General features: G+C 44.8%; 2 protein-coding genes and 1 long non-coding RNA gene across 8 annotated transcripts in view; 2 read left to right on the top strand and 1 right to left on the bottom strand.

Annotated features, from left to right (window-relative positions):
- LOC101164420 (uncharacterized) overlaps window positions 1-20,342 on the bottom strand; it is a 736,165-nt gene that overhangs the window by 154,129 nt on the left and 561,694 nt on the right. The window lies entirely within an intron of this gene.
- LOC144988407 (uncharacterized) lies at window positions 5,265-6,186 on the top strand. The gene is made up of 3 exons (XR_013652317.1): window positions 5,265-5,427; window positions 5,511-5,772; window positions 5,874-6,186. It is a non-coding gene; the product is annotated as an uncharacterized LOC144988407 (long non-coding RNA).
- LOC144986851 (uncharacterized) overlaps window positions 12,988-20,342 on the top strand; it is an 82,184-nt gene continuing 74,829 nt past the window's right edge. For 2 of the 4 annotated variants that reach the window (XR_013650710.1, XM_078935290.1), the window contains exons 1-2: window positions 12,998-13,742; window positions 14,118-14,561. Coding sequence is in view for 3 of the 4 variants with exons in the window: in XM_078935290.1 (XP_078791416.1) it covers window positions 13,571-13,742; window positions 14,118-14,561 (616 nt within the window). In the remaining variant the exon portion in view is untranslated. Of the gene's footprint in view, window positions 13,743-14,117; window positions 14,562-20,342 lie in introns of all 4 variants that reach the window. The other 2 variants (XM_078935323.1, XM_078935297.1) reach the window with 2 other exon arrangements.

Below are 20,342 nucleotides of genomic sequence, written 5' to 3' on the forward strand. Positions count from 1 at the left end.
GACCTCTCCAAGGTGCCTCCTGAATATCATGACCTGGGGGAGGTATTTTCCAAATTCCGGGCTCTCTCCTTGCCCCCGCACAGGCCGTATGACTGCTCTATTGAACTGCAGCCGGGTGCCACACTGCCCAAGAACCATCTCTATAGCCTGTCCAAACCTGAGAGGGAGGCAATGGAGCAGTACGTAACTGACTCTCTTCAGGCGGGCCTTATCAGACCTTCTTCGTCTCCTGTGGGGGCGGGGTTTTTCTTCGTGGGGAAGAAGGATGGAACATTACGCCCATGCATTGACTACCGAGGTTTGAATGCCATTACGGTAAAGAACCATTATCCTCTTCCACTTATGAACTCCGCTTTCGAGACGCTGCAGGAGGCCCGGTGTTTCACCAAATTGGACCTACGGAATGCGTACCATTTGGTTCGCATCAGGGAGGGTGACGAATGGAAGACCGCCTTCAACACGCATTTGGGACATTACGAGTATCTGGTGATGCCTTTTGGACTATCTAATGCTCCAGCTGTATTTCAGGGCATGATAAACGATGTACTCAGGGACTACATTCACCATTTTGTTTTTGTGTACCTTGATGATATTCTTGTTTTCTCCAGGAGTTCCGGCGAACATAGGCGGCATGTTCGTCTGGTTCTTCAGCGCCTATTGGAGAACAAGCTTTTCGTCAAGGCAGAAAAATGTGATTTTCACTCCTCCAGTGTGTCTTTTTTGGGTTTTGTGATTGCGGAGGGGGAGGTGCGACCGGACCCAGCTAAGGTCAGCGCGGTGGTTGATTGGCCTGCTCCGGTCAATCGGAAGCAGCTTCAACGATTCCTGGGGTTTGCCAATTACCTACGCCGTTTTATTAGGGGTTATAGTTCGGTCGCGGCCCCCCTTACGGGTTTGACCTCCACCTCCTCTCCTTTTGTTTGGACAGAGACTGCAGAGGCAGCTTTCCGGCGGCTCAAACACCTTTTTACCACCGCCCCAGTTCTCATCCAACCGGACCCCTCCGCCCAGTTTTTTGTGGAGGTTGATGCCTCGGACGTCGGGGTTGGAGCTGTGCTGTCCCAGCGGCAGGGTGCTGACAACAAGCTTCATCCTTGCGCGTTTTTTTCCCGCCGGCTTACTCCGGCGGAGATGAAATACGTCGTGGGGGATAAGGAGCTTTTAGCTATTAAGCTGGCGTTGGAGGAGTGGCGGCACTGGTTAGAGGGGGCGGGACAGCCTTTTGTGGTCTGGACGGACCACAAAAATCTGTCTTATATCCGGACCGCAAAACGGCTTAACCCGAGGCAGGCACGGTGGTCACTTTTTTTCACTCGGTTTGATTTTGTGGTGTCGTACCGCCCTGGCTCCAAGAACATTAAACCAGATGCTCTCTCCCGACAACTGGAACCGGCTATGGAGGATTCACTTCCTCAGACTGTAATTCCTGCCTCCTGTGTTCTGGGTACCCTCTCCTGGCAGCTGGAGAGGGAGATCAAGACTGCACAGGCCCGGGAGCCAGACCCTGGTGGGGGCCCCCCTAACAGACTCTATGTTCCCAGGGCCGTGAGGAGCCAGGTCCTCCAGTGGGCGCACGCTACTCGGCTTACCTGTCATCCCGGGGTACACAGGACGATCGCCTTCCTGCGTCGCTGTTTCTGGTGGCCCAGTTTGGCGAGGGATGCCCGGGAGTTCGTTTCTGCCTGCACGATCTGCGCCCAAAACAAGGTCAACAATCGACCCCCAGCGGGCCTGCTGCATCCCTTACCTGTTCCGAGCCGCCCTTGGTCCCACATAGCTCTAGACTTTGTGACCGGCCTGCCCTCATCTGCTGGCAGAACTGTGATCCTGACTGTTGTGGACCGATTTTCTAAGGCAGCTCACTTCGTGCCCCTGAAGAAGCTGCCTTCGGCCTCAGAGACCGCCAGACTCATTGTGGAACACGTGTTCAGACTGCATGGGATCCCGGTTGATATAGTTTCTGACCGTGGACCACAGTGTGTCTCACAAGTGTGGAAGACTTTCTGTGCAGCTTTTGGTCCCACGGTCAGTCTCTCTTCGGGTTTTCACCCACAGTCAAATGGGCAAGCCGAGAGGACCAATCAAGACCTGGAGGTGGCCCTCCGATGCATCTGTTCCCGGCACCACACCTCTTGGAGCACCCTTCTGCCCTGGGTTGAGTATGCCCACAACTCAATGACGTCATCTGCCTCGGGTATGTCCCCATTTGAGGGTTCTCTAGGCTACCAACCCCCATTGTTTCCAGAGCAGGAGAAGGAGGTGGCGGTGCCGTCGGTACAACACCTCTACCGCCGCTGCAGACGGATCTGGAGGGAGGCTCGCGCTGCTCTTCTTCGCTCGTCCGCAGCTAACAAAAGACTGGCTGATCGGCATCGGTTACCGGCGCCTACCTACGTGCCAGGTCAGTTAGTACTCCTGTCCACTGCCAACATAAAGCTGCGGACAGAGTCTAGAAAGCTGTCTCCACGATTCATCGGACCGTTCGAGGTGGAGAAGGTCGTCAACCCTGTGGCGATCCGACTAAGCCTTCCTCGGTCCATGCGCATACATCCAGTTTTTCATGTTTCCCAACTCAAACCCCATGTTACTAGTCCTCTCCAGCCCCCTCCATCTCAACCTCCGCCACCTCGCATCATCGACAGTCTGCCTGCATGGACGATCAAACGTATCATGGACGTCAGACGTCGGGGCCGGGGTCTGCAGTACTTGGTTGACTGGAAAGGTTACGGTCCTGAGGAGAGGTCCTGGGAACCCACATCGAGGATGTTGGACAAAGGCATGCTCAGGGAGTACCACAGGCGTCACCCTGACAAGCCCGGTGGTGCGCCCAGAGGCACCCCTTGAGGATGGGGTACTGTCAGGAGCCGGGGCCAGGGCGGTTCATCTTTTTCTCACTTCCGGGTTTCGGACTTTTATTTATTTAACTAATGTTCTGTCTTCTGTTGGTTCTTTAGGTAACTTACCCCGGTCTTCACCGGCACCTGTGTACCCACCTGTTTTCATTTATTGTGTGTGTATATAAGCTCCTGTTTTGGCTTCACTTGTCACCGGATCGTTCTACTTGTTTGACCTCTGTCTTTACGAGCTTAAGAGCCTTCCTTGGATTAAAATATCCTTTTTGATTCGAACTTCTGCCGTCCTGCTTTTGTGTCCGAATTCACACCCTTGACAAAGGTTGCTTATATTCTGTAATTACTTCAACTTTTTTCTGTATTTACATTAATGAAATTTTCAATTTAACATGTGTGATTTCCTTGTTATTGACAATGTGCTAGATATTTTTTTTTTAAAGTTGATGCAAGTATAGAAGCTGGAGTTGGCTAACTGACTTACTGACACGTGAGTGTAGCTGTTTTTTCTTCAAGGAGTGGACTGAATCCCTCTGGATCGACGCTGTGAAGAATAGTTAGAAACTGCCTTTAACTTTTATTACACTAATGGTTTAAACTTAATTCACTGAGCATGTATTGTCATCTCAAAATTATATTACATTTGAAGAAAGCACAGCCAAACTATTGTTCTAACAGTTTCTTCCCATACTCCCTCTTTTCTGTGCATGTTTTCTGCTGAGCAGGCCTCAGACTTATCTTCACTTTAGCCTTGGAGCTTCCCTCCAGCAGTAACCTGTGGGCGTGATTTTCACACGAAGATCCTCAGACCATCTTCTGAATATGCTAATGCAGGGTTTTTATACCAAAGCCCATCCCTGAGCTCGTTGGTTCGGACTTTGAATGTACCATGTTCATGTCTGTCCCCTTCGTGTTTGTGCGAAGTAAAACCTCCACAAAAGCTAAGTTACTGTCTCTGAGTCATTATTCATTATTTCTGTGTGTAAGAAACTGACGGGGTTACGAACTAAAATTTAATACAGTCCTTTCTAGAAAATCCAGTTTCTTCACAGACGCAGAATCCACGCTGGTGCTGTGGCCTCACCTGAAATCCCGTTCACCTGTTCCCCCAGACTCACTGTTGTAAACAGAGCTGTAAAGCTGCATCTCTCTTTCAGGACGTGCAAGTAGGTAACATTTTTTCAAAGTTTTTTTCTTCAAGCACAGTTTTTCTCCTATTGGAGTTTTTTTTTTCTTGTTTTTGCGAAATGTTTGTTCTGAGATGTCAGAAGTTAAGGACTTTGGGTTTAGAGTGTTGTTGGATCTAACATAGGTTTACTAAGAAATACTGATTAATTATTTTATGTCTGTGATTTATTGATCTTACAGGTTTTGTCGTATTTTATTTATTTATTTTTTAGTCACCAAATCCATGATTGAATTTCATTCTTAGCATGTGTTTATGTTGACATTCTTTTTTTTACTGATGTGTACTGAATTTGTTAAAACTGGAATATAGGTTATTTTTTCCTTAATTAATCAGCGTTGAGTGTGTTATTGTTGGTTGGGATAGTTAGTAATTACTACTGCATTCCTCCTGTACGAATCTTATGTAGAACAAAATAAGTTCATATTGAGAGCTTAGTTGACCTCTTACCTAGGGTTATTTAGGTAGGCAGGTTTACAATGAGAAAACAATTCTGGAAGGCCTTTTTTATTATTATTTGTTCCACACTTGCAGGGAAAAAAAGTCAAAATATTGAGACAAAAGACGAAATGTCTAGAATAAAGTAATACGTTTTCGAGAAAAAAGTGGAAATGTTGCTTGAGAGAAGTAAAGCCGAGTCTTTAAGCCTTTAAATCTCGTAATTTTCTTTTTTTTGTGTGTGGCCCTAAAACTACAAAGTATTTTTTTTTCTTTTTTTTTAAGAGATTTTTTTTTTCAATAATATGAATCTTGACTCTTTTAGGGTTATGGTAAAATGAATGTCTTTTTTTAGCTAATATTATTAGACATATTTTAATGTTTATGGATACTTATTTTAAACTGAGTGGTAACTACTCATTTTAAATTATGTAGTAATAACTGAAGGACATTGCTGGGGAACTTTTCATGTCTTTTTCCTTTTTTTTCCTCTCATCTCAGAATGGCACTGAGACAGGTGATTAACACCAGACAGAGTGGCCCACATGCAGCACCCCCACCGCTGCACATCTGCATTTTGAGGGAGAAGGAAAAGTCCAAAGTAATTACCTGGGACTTTTCCAGCAATACAGCTGCCCCACAAATTACTAAAAATAATAAAGTGATAGTTATTACAGATGGTCGCTCTGTAGAAAAGATGACCTTATTCGAGGAACTGGCCTTTAAAGTGTCTTTGTGAAGACATTAAATAATGAAATGGTTTAGGCTGCAGGGAGCAAACATCTCCCCCCCCCCCCCCCCCCCCCCCCCCATCACATTCTCCCCAAAAAGCACACGGCCTTCTATTGGACATCAGACAGACTCCTAGATCCTCCATCAGTGATCACACCCCTGATAAGTGTGGACCAGGTGGAAGGTCAACCCCTCCTCACCTTTGAGGGTAATGTCTTGGAGGTAAGGATGTACAAGTTATGTAAATGTTCGCAATCTGCTTTAACAGAACATGTAATTTTTACACATTATTTGTCTTCATTTAGGAATTTGCAATCAGGAGGATGAAGAGTGGAAGGAACGATGTTCCAATGAGGCAGTTTTGATTACACCAAGTATGTACTTCTGAGTGTCTGAACACTGTGTGTGTGTTTATGCATAAAATACCTTCTGTTACTGAACATCTCTCTGTGGTGGAACGCGGCCCTGTTTAAATTGGAAGTGGGTGGCCATGTGAGCCTCAGCCACATGAAGCGTGGATCTTTGGTGGGTGGGTTCTATCAGTCCACAAATTACACCACAATAGAGGTATGGACTAAAACCGTAAAAATGACAAGAAAAAAAACAATGCATAGTGACATGTACTCAAGAGTAAAGTTGGAAAATAATTACTGAAATTGTTTTTGTAGGTGGTCATCCAAGCCGTTGAGGAGGAGCTAAAAATAAAAGCCGTCAGGGAGGGGAGGGAGAAAGGGGACCTGGAGCTGCTCCTAGAAGACTATGAGAACATGGATGTGGGTGAAGAGCTCTGGGAGTCTCTGGAGCACTCATTCAACTAATCCTTTTTTTTTTTCATGAAATGTAACAAAATTAGTGTTTGTTACTATTATTATTTATAATATATAATATTTAAAATAGTATTCATTCTTATTATGTATTTTATTCAAAATAGTATTTACTATTATTTTTTATTGATTGTATTTATTAATTATATAATGTTGAATGTGATAAAATATGCTGTTAATTAAGTTATGTTTAAGTATTTTTCTGAAATTAATGTTTATGTTTTTTATTGAATGTTATTCTGTTTGAAATAAAATTTTTGATCATTCAAGGATTTATTCAATCATGTTTTTATTTAGCATTAGTACAGTGAAAAGCAGGAATGAATTCTCAGTCCAAGATTAAGGGTTTTTACATTTTCAACAATATCCCCCACTCTGGCGTGACGTCATGCGCTAAGGATAAAAGCCTTCAACTTTTATAAACAAAGCTCCCTTATTGTTGGAATAATGTATATAGGTTATCTCATATTTGCTTATTTTATGCATCACCTAGCCATATATATATATATATATATATATATGTGATTTAATCATGTTTGCAGAAGTGTCTGTGTGTGTCCAAATCTGTTTCACAGGAAGGTGGAGGTGACACCCTTTGGAGAAAATGTTTCTCTTTGCGTCTTTTTACCATTTTCCTGAGAACCTGTGTTAGCTGTGTCTAAAATGAATCAAAGGACGCTCTGTGTTTATCTGTGAGAAACGGCTTTGCAGGTCCAGAGATGATTTGAGAAGACTGTGGAAGGATGGACATGTTGTAATAAATGCTTTCTGATAGCGCTGCAGCTGTGTTTTTATCTGTTTCCCCTCCTTAGAGCTCAGCGCATGCGTAACTTAGGGACAACCCAAATCAACTTATTAAAAGAGGAGGCAGCAGAATATTCGCCAGAGGAGAGAGATTTTCTGGGTAGATCTCTGTCTGCTCTCCTCATAAGAAGGTACCTTGGTCTTTCTTTCCTTGTTTAATAGTTTAAATGTTGCAGGTTGTCTTGACCCAGCACTTATTCAACATCAATCCCAATGAAAAATGTATAAAATCGTATGCATTTTTGTTTGCTCAATCCCAATAAAACCACGAGCAGAGACCTTTGGGTCACGTCGGGTAACAAAAAAGTAGAAACTCCAATAAAACCAGTGGAACTAGACTGGAAAAGCTCAAAAAGTTCAGAAAACTGTTGAAAAATGCAAAACTATATGAACTCTGAACACTAATGACAAATAAATGGTAATTAAAAACCTTTCTGGATCAGAAACAACAGAAATAACAGGTTGATGCTGGTCAGACGTGCACACACAGGAACCTAGGGGGGTTTGAAAACCTGCCCTTTCTGCCTCCTATTCAAAAGTGTCCTCTTTGTTTTGAATGAACATGAATACATTTCTGTTCAGCTGCGTCCACACTGACCGCCTCTCTTTCACCGCGTGGATAATTCTCTGCTCGCCGTCTGTCCACAAATGTGTTCCTGAGCTTGACGCCGCCTGTGGGCGGAGCTTCCAGCTGATGTTTTCAGCCTGATGGCGACATGGAGCGGTGTCTGTGTTTCTGTCATTTCCACTGCATGAAGACACGGATGATGCTGAGAGGTCAGGTTTCTGGATGATGAAGAGTTCTCCAGAATCATGGGGAATCACGTCTCCATGTCTGGATCCTTCAGATTCTCTCCGTTCAGTGATCTTCTCTCCTGATGAGTCTGAAAGACGGACGCTTCCGCCGTCTTTCCGTCTCTCTGACCGACTTTGAAGGCTTGCTGTCCCATGTTAACCCCAGATGAAAACTACAAACCAGAATCAAATCAGGGACCTTTTTCTGATGGTCTCCATGGAAACCAGAAAGCTAAAGTTCAGGAGATGATCAGGCTGTCTTTCCATCAGCAGCAGCTCTCTGTCTGGCCGCCAGCTCTCCTCCTGGAGCCGCATAGCCAGATCAATGCTCCAGCTCCATGGGCCCTGCAGCAGACTGAAGGGTGAAGCCGCCTTTGGCCAACAGCAGGCAGGACGCTTCCTGAAACCCCGCTGCCCCCAAAGGGAACCAGCAGGTGAAGAGAATGAATGGAAGTTCAGGAGAACCATGGATCCATTCACTAGATTGATGTGTTTTCTACCCGCTGTCACTCAAACCGTCACACTGCTGCCAGACCTTCACGCCGCCCAGCGCTCAAGTGGCGCCGCAGGACCTCAGATGGCGTCTAGACCGTTGACTTAACATTGAAAGTGGCCACGCCCACCGCTCAAATGGCGCCGCAGGACCTCAGATGGCGTCTAGACCATTGACTTAACATTGAAAGTGGCCACGCCCACCGCTCAAATGGCGCCCCAGGGCCTCAGATGGCGTCTGTACCATTGACTTTACATTGAAAGTGGCCACGCCCACCGCGTGAATCCCGTTGGGTGTGAAGCAGCTTTCCAGATGAATCCAAAAGTGTCTCCAACCCCCCAGTTTGGTATCAAACCATTTTCTTCTGAGCTGCAGCTCGTGTCTTTGCAGCTCCGCTCGGACTCGGAGCCTCCAGACGTTCAGGTTTCAGAAAAACGCTCTAAATGAGTCCAGGAGTCACTTTGGACTTTAGCCAGACGTCTGAATTCAACACAGAGCAGATCCTGCAGGGACAGGAAGCTGCTGCTAGGTACAAAATCAAACAGCAGGGGGTTTTCAAAATAAAGGAAGAGTATTTGTGGTGAGGTCACAGCTTCCTCATTCCGGGTCTGACACTAAATGTTTCTGTTGAACAGAATGTTTTCTGATTGGTTTAGCCTTCTTTCCACTCTGGATCCTTCAGGTTCTCCATCTTTCTGGATCCAAATCCTTCCAGTCACAACAACTTCCTGTGTTTAGAGGATCAGATGCAGAAGAGAATCCAACATAGAACCGGAGTCACACTGGATCCAGCTGTCAGGAAGGGGAGGAGCCAAAATGCAGAAACTGGACTCAGAGGCAGAAACGTCAAGATTTGATCAATAAACAGAAACAGGAGAAAATCCATGGAGAAACCAAAAACTGATGATCTGACGATGTAGAGCTGAAAACAGAGACTTCTACTGACTGAAGACAACAGAGATGAAGACATGTGGATGATTGACAGGAACCTGGAGTGACTGACAGACAGAACACCACCAGAACCACTGAAGAACGGACCTGCAGAATCCTCACAGCAACAGCAGGAGAACATTCATTCTCAGTCAAACTGTTGCATTCTGGGAATGAAAGCTGGAAGACAGGGCTGCTCAATCCTGGTCCTAGAGATCTACCAACCTGCCTGTTTTCCAGATCTCCAAGCCCTGCTAGCTACTGATTGGCTCAATCAGATGTCTCCAGATTGTGACTGGATGAACACACCTGGTCCAGGTGATCAGCAGGAAGGAGTGCAGGGAGAGCTGGAGAACAGGCAGGTGGTAGATCTCCAGGAACAGGAAGGAGCAGCCCTGCTGTAGGACGTCTGTGTTTCCAACATCTGGATTCAACTGGATTCCTGTTGATTCTGCCTGCAGCACATTGTGCCGACATCAAGAGCCTCCAGTGTTTGATTCTTCCAAGTCTGGGATCAAGTGAACAAACTCATGTTGACTAGAGTTTGCTGACATCCAAATGACAATTGGATCACTTTCAGCTCCAGGGATCAGAAAGGAGTCGTTGTCTCCAGGTGACTTCATCTCTGGTCGTCTGCTTTCAAGGAGCAAAAAGTCTTTTCCCACTTTGAGCCCCGCCCCTCTGGAATCCTGATCCTGATGCTGGTGGTCTCTCTGCAGCTGCTTCTGGATCCTGGGCCTTTAGCCTCCTTCAGCTCATGGTTCCTCTGTCAGTCTCTTCTCCTCAGAGGCCTGTCAGCAGATTCAGATCAGCTCAGATCCATCCAGACCTCTGCAGGAGCAGACACCTGGAAAACATCCTCCATCACCTGGAACACCACCAGCAGCCGTGGAGCCGCTCCACTCAGTCACCGTGGCGGCCACTTTCAGTGTGAGGTCAAAGGTCAGACGTGATGTGAGCAGCGCCGCCACACTGTCACTTCCATGTAGACATGTGTGTTGTTGTCATGTGTTGTAGTCCAGCTGAACAAGCTCTTGGTGGTGTTGTTGGTGGAAATTACAGTTTGAAGTCCAACACGTCTGGACTAAACCAAACTTCTTCACAGCAGATTTGACCTTCAGCTGAGGGTTTTTACATCAACTGAATGGGATTTTTGTGATCCAGAGCATTTGACATCATTGATCAAGAAGAACCAATCGGAGCTTTTTTGCGTCTCCACGCTTGTAACGAGCTGTTTCCACCAGTAGGGGGCGACAATGTTCAGCTCCTGCTCCAACTTGAAGCAGTGGTAGGAAAAGTGACGTCACATCCTCCATGTTTCTGGAAGAATTGGTGAAGATATGAACCCTTTATGTCTCTGACTTTGATGTTTGATTTTTCTTTCAATTTGATCATTTGATTCTTTTCAAATGTTCAATTTTTAATGGACAAAAATGAGTTTATGATAAAATAATGACCAAATGATGATTCTCAGTGATTCTATGGTTCTGACACTCAGAATAATGTTTAGAAATGATCAAAAAAGAACATTGAAGGAGTTTGAAAGAACAGTTTTCTGCTTTATTTCAATAAGAAAAGAACAAATCCAACGTTAGTTGTTAGTTTTTACCTCTATTCCTAAAATGTGTGCTTTTATTTTGAAAACCCGTTTCCAAAGTGGATTCAGGAGCTAAATGGAGCTGAGAGTCTGGATGGAGTAGAAACTGTTTTCTCTCTAAATGGGAGCATTTCTTCTTCTCCTCATCCAAACCCCAGTTGTTGCCGGGTAGACTTTCAAGAATGTTCCCGTTTCTGAAACATGGATTTATTTCTGGAAGACGCCATTTTTGTCCCTAAATGTTGGATTCAGTCTGAATTCCAGTCCCACTCCCAGCATTCCTGCTCCTCTTTAGCTCCTCCTCTTCCTCCTGATCAAAGTTTGAAGCCCAGAGCCAAAAGTGCGTCTGCAGCTGCTTCTGCTCCAGCAGCCGCTCCCTCTGCTCCTCCTGCCTCTCCTCCTCTGGGAGCTCCTGCATCCTCCTGCGCTCCTCCCTGTCCTCCAGCATCATCAGGAGGCTTTCAAAAGGCTTTCTGGAATGTTCCAAAGCAGAAACCTTCATCATTTGAAGATGGAGGAAGACTCCAACACTGACAGACAGACAGACAGACAGACAGGAAGTCTCCTGGTTTTTCTGCTTCAGAAGGTTTTTGGGAAACTGCAGAGTTTTCTTTGTGGAGCTAAAGAGCTGCTGTCAGTCTGCTTTGGTCCATCAGGAATGAAGGTCAGGACTGAGAGGAACCTGAAGAAAGTGACTCTTCATCATCTGCTGCTGAAGAAGACAGAGGAAGATCCACTGTGAGAGCAGCTGCAGAAAGCTTTCTGCTGTTTTTCTCCTCTGAGAGAGTTTGGAGTTCCCAGCAGTTTGAGTGGAGCTGAAGCAGCAGAGCTGAAACAGACGTTCTTCTGCTCCCATTCAGCATGAACGGACAGATCCACTGAAGGCCGGCCTGAAGCTCTGGCTTCCAACACGTCTGCATGGATCCAAGCGTGTGCAGTGTGTGCTGACATGCTGTTCTCTGAGGAACATGTTGGTGTCTGACTGGATCTGAGGACACAAACAGCTGCTGACATCTGAGAGGGTCAAGCTGCAGAGTGGCTCCTCAAAGCTCACGTCTCTGTGACAAACATGATGCTGCTTCTGTCTGTGCTCCACCACTAAAAGGACTGTCCAGAGTTGGTCCTGATCCGGTTCTAGTCTTTCTGGCTCCAACTTCTCTTTGCTGTCAGGAACCCTTCATGTTCTCTGCCTTCCTCACATTTCTGTCTTCTCTCTGGGCTTGAAGCCCAAAAGGAGCTGAAAGCTGCTGACTTCAGTCTGATCCCATGTTCTGGATCATCCGTGTTCCTGAAACACGCTGCTGGACCCGTGATCAGAGGAACCGGAGAACTTCCCAGAACATGCACACACATGTGGAACTGTTCTGGTCATCTGTGTGTGTTGACAGTGAAGGAGAGCTTTGTCCTTCAAGAACTTCATCTTTGAAAAAACTTTATTGACTCTGACAGAGTTTCAGTTTGAATCCATGTGGTTTTCATTCTTCCATTGAAGTTGTCTCCAGAAACTAAAGATCTGTTGAATCAATGCTCCTCTGAGAACTTTGGAGCTTTTCTCTGCATCTGTTCCACACTTGAATGTGCAGAAGATCAAAGCGCCGGACGCTCTGAGCTTCAGCGTTCCAGTCAGCAGCTGCTGAACCAAAGCCAGCAGCAGGTGAGGATCTGGGCCTCAAAGCAAACGGACAGAAAGATGAATGGAAGAAGGGATGGAGTCCCAGTGTTGAAGACATCAGCTGGAGAAGCTCTGAGGCTCTTTCAGGTGGGCGTGGCAGCGCTGCTGCTTTCCAGCAGACCAAGCAAACTGCAGCATCTGTGATCTGAGAGGCTGTTGGTGAAGAAGAGCATCATCAGCATAGAACTGTGGGCCGTTTGGGTTCAGAAGAACAGCTTCATGATGTGGAAAGAATCTGTGTCCTTCAACAGGTCCAGAAGATCCCAAACATGGAAACTGGAAGCAGTTTGGATTCCGGTTTCTTCCTGAACTTTGAGGATCCAAATGCTGAAAATGGAAGCTGACAGATAATGCAGCAGACTTTACCAATTCTGGCAGAAAATGTTCAAACTTTTCAACTTTTAGGGGAAAAAAAAGCTTCAAAGAAATAAATCTATTTTAGAATCTATGAAGAATCTGGACTTCCTGCTGCAGCTGCAAACCTTCATGTGACTGTGGGAGCTGCAGCAGCTGAGGAGCTCAGCATCTCTGCAGACTCAGACGGAGCTCAGAGCTTCTGAGTTGTGGAAGTTTAGTGGCTGAACTTCTTGTAGGTCCTGCTTGGTTCAGGTTGTTGCTGGTGGTGGAAAGAGCTCCTGCAGACCTCTTTGCTGTTGGAAGGATCTTCTGTCTGCAGACTCTCTGATGCTTCAGCAGGAGGCGCTGCAGTGTGGTCCTCCTCATGAGTCCTGAAGCTGCACCGTCAGCTGCAGAGCTTCAGAGCTGCTTCTTCTCAGACCACTTTCTTTGGCTCTGACGTTTTATTATATTGTTGTTATTATCATTATTATTATTTATTTATCTTAATTTCTTTCCCCCCGCCATCGACATCATAATATGAGCAAAAGACAACACTCCAGACCAACTGGTGGCGCTAAAACACCATGACGCTGTTAGCCAAACAAAGAAGAAGAACAGCACGAGGCGCTAGCAGCGTTAGCTTGTTAGCAGGCTAGCAGCGTTAGCTTGTGTTGAGAGGTCGGTGGTGTTTAGTTGGGACGTTTGTGAGGTTTTTGGACAGAAAGGACGATACGTGGTTCGTGTGGGAACTCTCAGCATTTTCCAAAGTGTCGTAAATGAATGAAGAAGTGTTGAACGGAAAGACAACGTGGATTGCTGTGATTGTGAGACTAGCAGATGATCGATCGGAGCTGCAGTGAAGAGGACGGCGGTGTTTGTGGGAGTTGGAGCTGAAGATCGGAGCAGGAACCATGTCTTCCCTTCAGTCTCTGAGAGAGTTGATCAGCGAGCGACTAGCTGCTGCTGCTGAAGAAATCTGCAGACTCTGTGAAGGAACCATCGTCCAGTACGAGCAGGAGCTCTGTCGTCAGCGCAGACTGCTGGATGTCATCTGGAAACCACAGCTGCAGCTACACCACATAGGTATGTGACCTTCATCAAAGGAGAGAAGCCCTTTGAGCTTCATGCTTTTCTTTTTGGGGACCCGTCTGTCACTCAGTGATGGTTCTACAATAACTTACTCCCAGGGCGATAAACCAATCATTTTCCTGTTTTTCTCTGTGTGCGAATTTTGCTATACAAATAAACCTGCCTTGTCTTAGTCTCACAAGTACAATTCAACAAAAAGTTACTTAAGTAATTGTAACACGTTATTACTCATCTCTGCATCATTATTTCAATGAGTCTCTTCTGGTCCTCAGAAATTTTCTCCAATGATCACAGAGTTTATTGATGCTTAAAAAAAACAAAAGTCCTGAAAACGTATAAACGCTCCTTGTTGTGTTTGTGTTCCTGCAGTTCTCCCCCAGCATTGGATGACTGAAGAAGAAGATCTTTGCAACCAGCAGAGGAACTTCAGAGTGGAACAGGAGGAACCAGAACCTCCACAGATTCAAGAGGAACCAGAACCTCCACAGATGAAAGAGGAACCAGGGGAACTCTGCATCAGTCAGGATGAAGATCAGCTTGATCTGAAACAGGAGACTGATACCTTGATGGAGATTCCTACTTATGAGGAAGATGAGAACAGTGAAGCAAATATAAAAAATCAGCAGAGCTTTAATGTAACTGATAGTCAGGATGAAGAAGCAAACCAAAATGAAGAATCATCATCAACTACAGATGAAAAGACAGAATCAACATCAACTACAGATGAAGAGACAGACCCACAGAACAGAGATCAGAGGAAGAGGAGGGACAGAAGTCATGTCCAAAGTGTGGACAGCTCTCACATGTCAGCAGGTCAGTGTGACTCTGATCTTCATCTCCACACTATCGGTATGTTCACTTCAACAACGGTTCTATCTTGAGCTTCAAGCTCTCCAAACATGCAGTCCATCAACAGCGTGTCCTGGAAGAGTCTCTTCTGTCCCTTCCTGTTGAAAAGACAGAAGACATTGTTGGTCAGTGCAGCCGACAACATTCTTCAAATCATATGATCTTAGTTAGTCCTTCCAGCTAACGACAAACAGGAAACCTTAAAAGATCAAAGAGAAAATTGTTAGCAGATAAAAAAGTACAATCTGTTTTGTTGTCTGTGATTCTAAGTTTGTAGTTCAGTTCTTTTCAGCAGATTTCTCTGTCAAACCCAAAATCCAATCTAAACCTCTTTGATGTCTCCATGGCCCCATTTACACTGCATGGTTTAAGTGACCCAATTCAGTTTTTTTCCTCTAATGTGACACAGATCGGATATGACCGGTGAGCGTGTAAGCAGGAAAAAAGCGCATGGATTCAGATTTTCTCAGTTCGGATACAGGCCTCTTTCATATGTGGAAATAAATCGGATTCAAATCGGATACGTGCATTTGCGTGTGCCATGTAAGCAGACAAATTGGATATTCCCCATTAAATGGGAGTCGTACCTCAGTGACGTCAATTCAGGACACCACCAACTGAGATCACATGACTTATTAAAGTGCTTTTGTGCACTGATTTTGCTGTCAGCATGTTACCTTTCAGCCTCAGGCTTCAGACCGTACTTGGAAACCGCTGTTATTCCCGGTCCGGTCCAGGTTGGGACGCAAACGGTAACTAATCAAGCGGGACACCGTTGCTCTGGAACAGGCTAGAAGCCGTTTATTTCTTTGCTTGTGTTGCGGAGTGGGGGTGTGTATGTGATGGGGACCGTTTGTGTGTGTGCGTGTGCGGAGAGGAGAGGAGAGGAGGTGTGAGCGCGGAGCGGGGGAGTGTCGGGGAACCGTAAATTAAAAATGAGGTGTCTCCCACCAAAATTTTTGGAGTCTTTCATAACCCACTCTGGAGGCTGAGGGTTCAGAACGGAAAGTGAACCCCGAAGGAGAATCCGCCTTTGGCCCTTGAAAAAATCTCCCGTGCGTTTCTGACGACGGTCGGAAAAAAGTCATCCCGCAGGAAAGGTTCGTAAATGCATAAATGCTGCTACGTAGTCCTCAGAACATCTATGTTTGATAGTTTCAGCATTGTATAGTGTAAATGCAAAAATCGGATACGGGTAACTACGGCTGGGTAGCTCGGTTGGTAAGGTGGGAAGCTACCATGCAGGAAACCAGGGTTTAATTCCCGGAGGGGAATGAGCAGTGGTACTGGGGGCAATTACCATGAGCAATTAACATCACCCAGTGAGAGTCCTTAGGCAACACCCTTAACGCTACCGCCTCCCAAGCACGGTTTCCGCTGCAGCTCACCGCTCCCCAAGGGGATGGGTCAAATGCAGAGAAAGAATTCCCCTTCGTGGGATAAATACAGTGTATAAAAATAAATAAATAAATACAATAAAAGATGATGTAAGCGGGTCGTCAAAAAAATCGGATATAGTCCTGCAGTGTAAATGCAGCCCATGTCTCCAATTCCATACATTCAGACAGATTCTATTTCCAAAACTACATTTCAAGCTAAAACCCAAAGACAGGGTCGTGCTCATGGATCTGCAGACAGAAAAGATTCAAACCTGAACACATCAGTGAAAAACTGCTTAGTGTCAGAATTGTTCTCCATCTTTTTCTGGACTTATTCTTCCTCCAGTGCAGCTTCATCTTCATCAAACTGCTCCTCATTGGTGGGTGGAAACACAACAGGGAGGTTTTTTTGTGTCCAGTTTTTTCCATGAATGTTCAGGCTGTTTAATGTCAGTGATTTCAGTTTAGAAAAACTGCATCTCTGCTGAGATTAGCTTCACTTCCATAAGAACCTCAGCAGCATCAATCATTTTGTTGATGGTTTGTCTCTGTTGCCAGTGAAATGAAAGGTGCAGCGAAATGGGCTCATCTGTGGATGAAACATGAGCGAGTCCACACGAGTGCTGCACATGTTTATGACTGCACAGCTGTTTTTTTGGTCATGTCAGTCATTTAGCATCTAATGAATGAAATGATTGAGGTTTCACTCTGGTGTTATCGGTTCATTGATGTTTCTTGCAGTTGAGAAAATAGATTTAAGTATTTCTATTTCATTCCAGAAACCAAGCAAACGAGCTCCGGCTGGCCGCGGTGTGAGCTATTTTTGTCCAGCTGGCCGTGGGCAAGCTCCGAAGCTCTGGCCTTGGAGCTCTTTTGTTTGTCATGAATCATCCGGGCGTCTGGCCGGCAGACTGAGAGCGTCTGCAGTATTGGGTGTTGTACTTTAGGGTCGAACAGGAATAATGATATTCAGGACGTGCTGAGGTAAAAACATAGTTAGGCGTAGGGTTGGGCGATGTCCCTTAAATTGGCCGTTGACGATGTTTGCTGTCAACCATCGGGATGGACGATGACATCGGGGGGGGGGGGGGGGGGGATTTTTACATGTTTCGTTCTTATATAACTGCTATTCGTTATTTTACTTTTTTTAATTTTATTTCCCAACTAATGACTAATCCGCGATGATCCACTATAAACTGAGGGAAGTGACTTTAACGAAAAAAGTAACAAACAAAACAGAAAAGAAGTAGTCCGCTCCCTCACTTAACTAGTGAAGTGGACCGGAGGAGCGTGGACTTCCAGCTTTGTGTTTGATGGGAAGGGGGGGGGGGTACAATGAGTATAACACACATACCGCTCATTATAAGGTATAATGAGCGGTATGTGTGGGAGATTTAAGACTGCGATCCGTCCTGCAGCTCTAGGGGTACGAGCAACCGAACTCAGAACCGGGTCTAAAAGTGTGTGTCTGAGCACAGCTCTGATCGTCAGCACACACAGCGGTTTGAGCTTCAAAGCAGAAATGTCGCTCAGTCCTTAGAAAACATTCAAACAATCACGCGGATTTGTGTTTCCAGTCGTGTCCCGACTAAAATAAAGGCTGATGTTATTCACAGGATGCAGCTCCACCCAAAGCTAATGTTGTTAGCCCGTGTTAGCATACTGCTAATCCTGGCTTCGTTCAGAAAAAGCACTGACCACATGGATTAAAATTCAAATGATGAGCGAACAGGTGTTTCATAATAACCGTAACATTATTAAAAGCACGTTTAGAAGATCATCTCGTATATTACCGAGCTGACATGTCAATGTATATAGCCGCTCGGCGCTGTTTATAATCGTTTTGTATTGAATTGTTACATTCAATAAAGTTTGAAAAAAAAAGCCGCTCGGCGGAATCTATAACCTTCTGGTTTTCAAACCCTACTGCGCATGTGCGAATGATGAAAGGTCACACGGAAAGTGTGACCTTAGTGAACGTTTTTATATTCTGAAAACATTTTTCTGGGCCCATGTACACCAGGGCTCCAGACTGCGACCATTTGCTCGCATTTTGCGACCAAAATTTGAGAGTGTGCGACTGAATTTTACATCCAGTCGCACATGTGCGACCAGTATATTTGCCCCCCCACCCCCCACCCTCCGTATTATGTATACATTTAACGTGGAAACGGCACGTCAATGATCAATGAAATAATCATTGAGACGCGAGCGCACACGCACGCAGGCAGACACACACACTCGCACTCATACTCATGAGACGAGACCACACACTGGCGTAAGTGGCTAAAATGCGTGTAGGGGGAGGGGCATAGAGATAATCGAGCGCGCGTAAACATCTGTGGGACAATGACAGGGCTTGAAAGCAGGAAACCTGACAGCCCCTCCCCGGACCACATGAAGGAGTTCCTTACCTTCCTTTTAGAACGTATCTATTCGCTCGTAATTTTCTAAATACATGCAGTCCGGGCTGGACATTTCTCTGGGCCGCACAGACCCGGAGGTTACGGTTAAACGCGCGGCGTGGCATCCCCCCAACCAAACGGTTTATGCACGGCTGTTAGGGCAGCTCACCGCTCCCGCGGGAGTCGGGTCAGCTGAGGAGAATAAATGTCCCACACTTACATGCGTGACAGCTAACGGGGCTTGAACTTTAAATATTTGCGAGTGACAACACGGTTTAGTCCGAGACGCATTTAAAACACGTGGTGAAAATGCAACGATAGACGTGTTTGAGATGAACCAGCGGCTCGCCTGGATCATTGGGTTCAGTTCAATTTAGTTTTAATATTCCTCTCCCCCTTAGTGTGATCTGTGTTATTATATATTTTATATTTATTTGAATGTTTTGTAATGGATTTAGCCTATTTTTAAGGGTTAGGGTTGAATCAATTGGTATTAGAAATTATTTCAATTTCTCACTTAACTACAAAAACCATCAGGACACATGTCCCATAATGCATTGTTTTGTAGTCAGTAGGGCAGCTTTCAGTCAGTTTAGTACTAAATTTCCAGCTGCGTTCGGTAGGTTTGCCCCTTGCTCCCGCCCCTTTCTCCTGATATTTTTGTGATGATTGACAGGTGATGGAGCAAAAACAAAAATATATGTCACACACCAGGTGATCTGAACAGCGTTGCGTTCACCTGGGTGATCTCAAACACGCTTATTGTGCGGCTTGGCTGCACTTATTTGGTGTCACCAAGATACATTTCCATCAGTTTTTGAGCCTCTCTGATCTCAGGTATCTGTATCGATTGTTCTGATCTCCAGTGAGCATCCCCCGTTCTTTTACAGTTTACCTTCTTCTGTCAGTTTACCTTCTTGTTGCATCTTCAAAAGTGCAGATTAAAATGTGACACTGAATTTGAAACAGCGCATTGTAATTTCTGCATCTATTATTAAAGTATTTATTCATATTATAGTCTGTCAATCAAACCAGAAAAGGCGGAGACACATTTGTGATTGGCTACTCCTTTACTCAGAAATAAGAAGCAGCACCCTGACTACCGTACATTGATGGAAGATGCATCAGTGAACGTGACGGTGCAAAGCATGCACCTCAACACTAGGGGGGAGTGTGCACCTCAACACATCCACAGTGTTACCAGATTTGGTCGATTTTGGTTCTAAATTTACGGATGAAAATTGGCTATTGAAGGTTTTAGGGATGGTTCTGTGTTTATTTTTTTCTCATGAAAATATAGTAGCGGACTACGTTGGGCGGGGAGGCTGTTGGAATCAATGAGTTATATCACTAGAGGAGACATGCCCATTTTAGAAGCCTGACCGACGGTGAGGTGAGGTCGACAACACCCACATGACAATGATTTCTATTGCTTTTAGAGGTGTCTAAGTAGCTTTTATATACTATATATTTTTTAATTTATATATATTTATACATGTATGTAAATATATTATATTTATATATATAATATATATATATAGATACATCATTTGTTACATCAGAGAAACAGTCAGCCTTAAAAGCTCAAAATTCAATGAAAATGCATTGTTGCAGGACTTCTTACAAATAAAAAAATATTACAAAGAATTAAAAAAAAATAATTTGTAAACATTTAGGAGTTTTAGACCTCTTTGACATGTAATTTAAATTATTTAGAAAAACCCAACAATAAGTCAATAATAAAAAAAATAATAAATCAATAGTATGTCAATACAAACAATAAATAATCACAATACATAAATAATAAGTCAATAAATAATAAAAAAAATAAGTATATTAATTATAATAATAATAATAATAATAACAAAATAAATGTCATGGTCGGACTACTAGGGAGACCCAGATGCTGGAACCCGGAAGAAACTCAGGAGGCGATGTAGTAACAGGATGTTTAATTATAG

Source organism: Oryzias latipes, chromosome 2, assembly GCF_053564925.1.
Source record: "Oryzias latipes strain Hd-rR chromosome 2, Olatipes_Hd-rR_3.1".
Lineage (NCBI taxonomy): Eukaryota > Metazoa > Chordata > Actinopteri > Beloniformes > Adrianichthyidae > Oryzias > Oryzias latipes.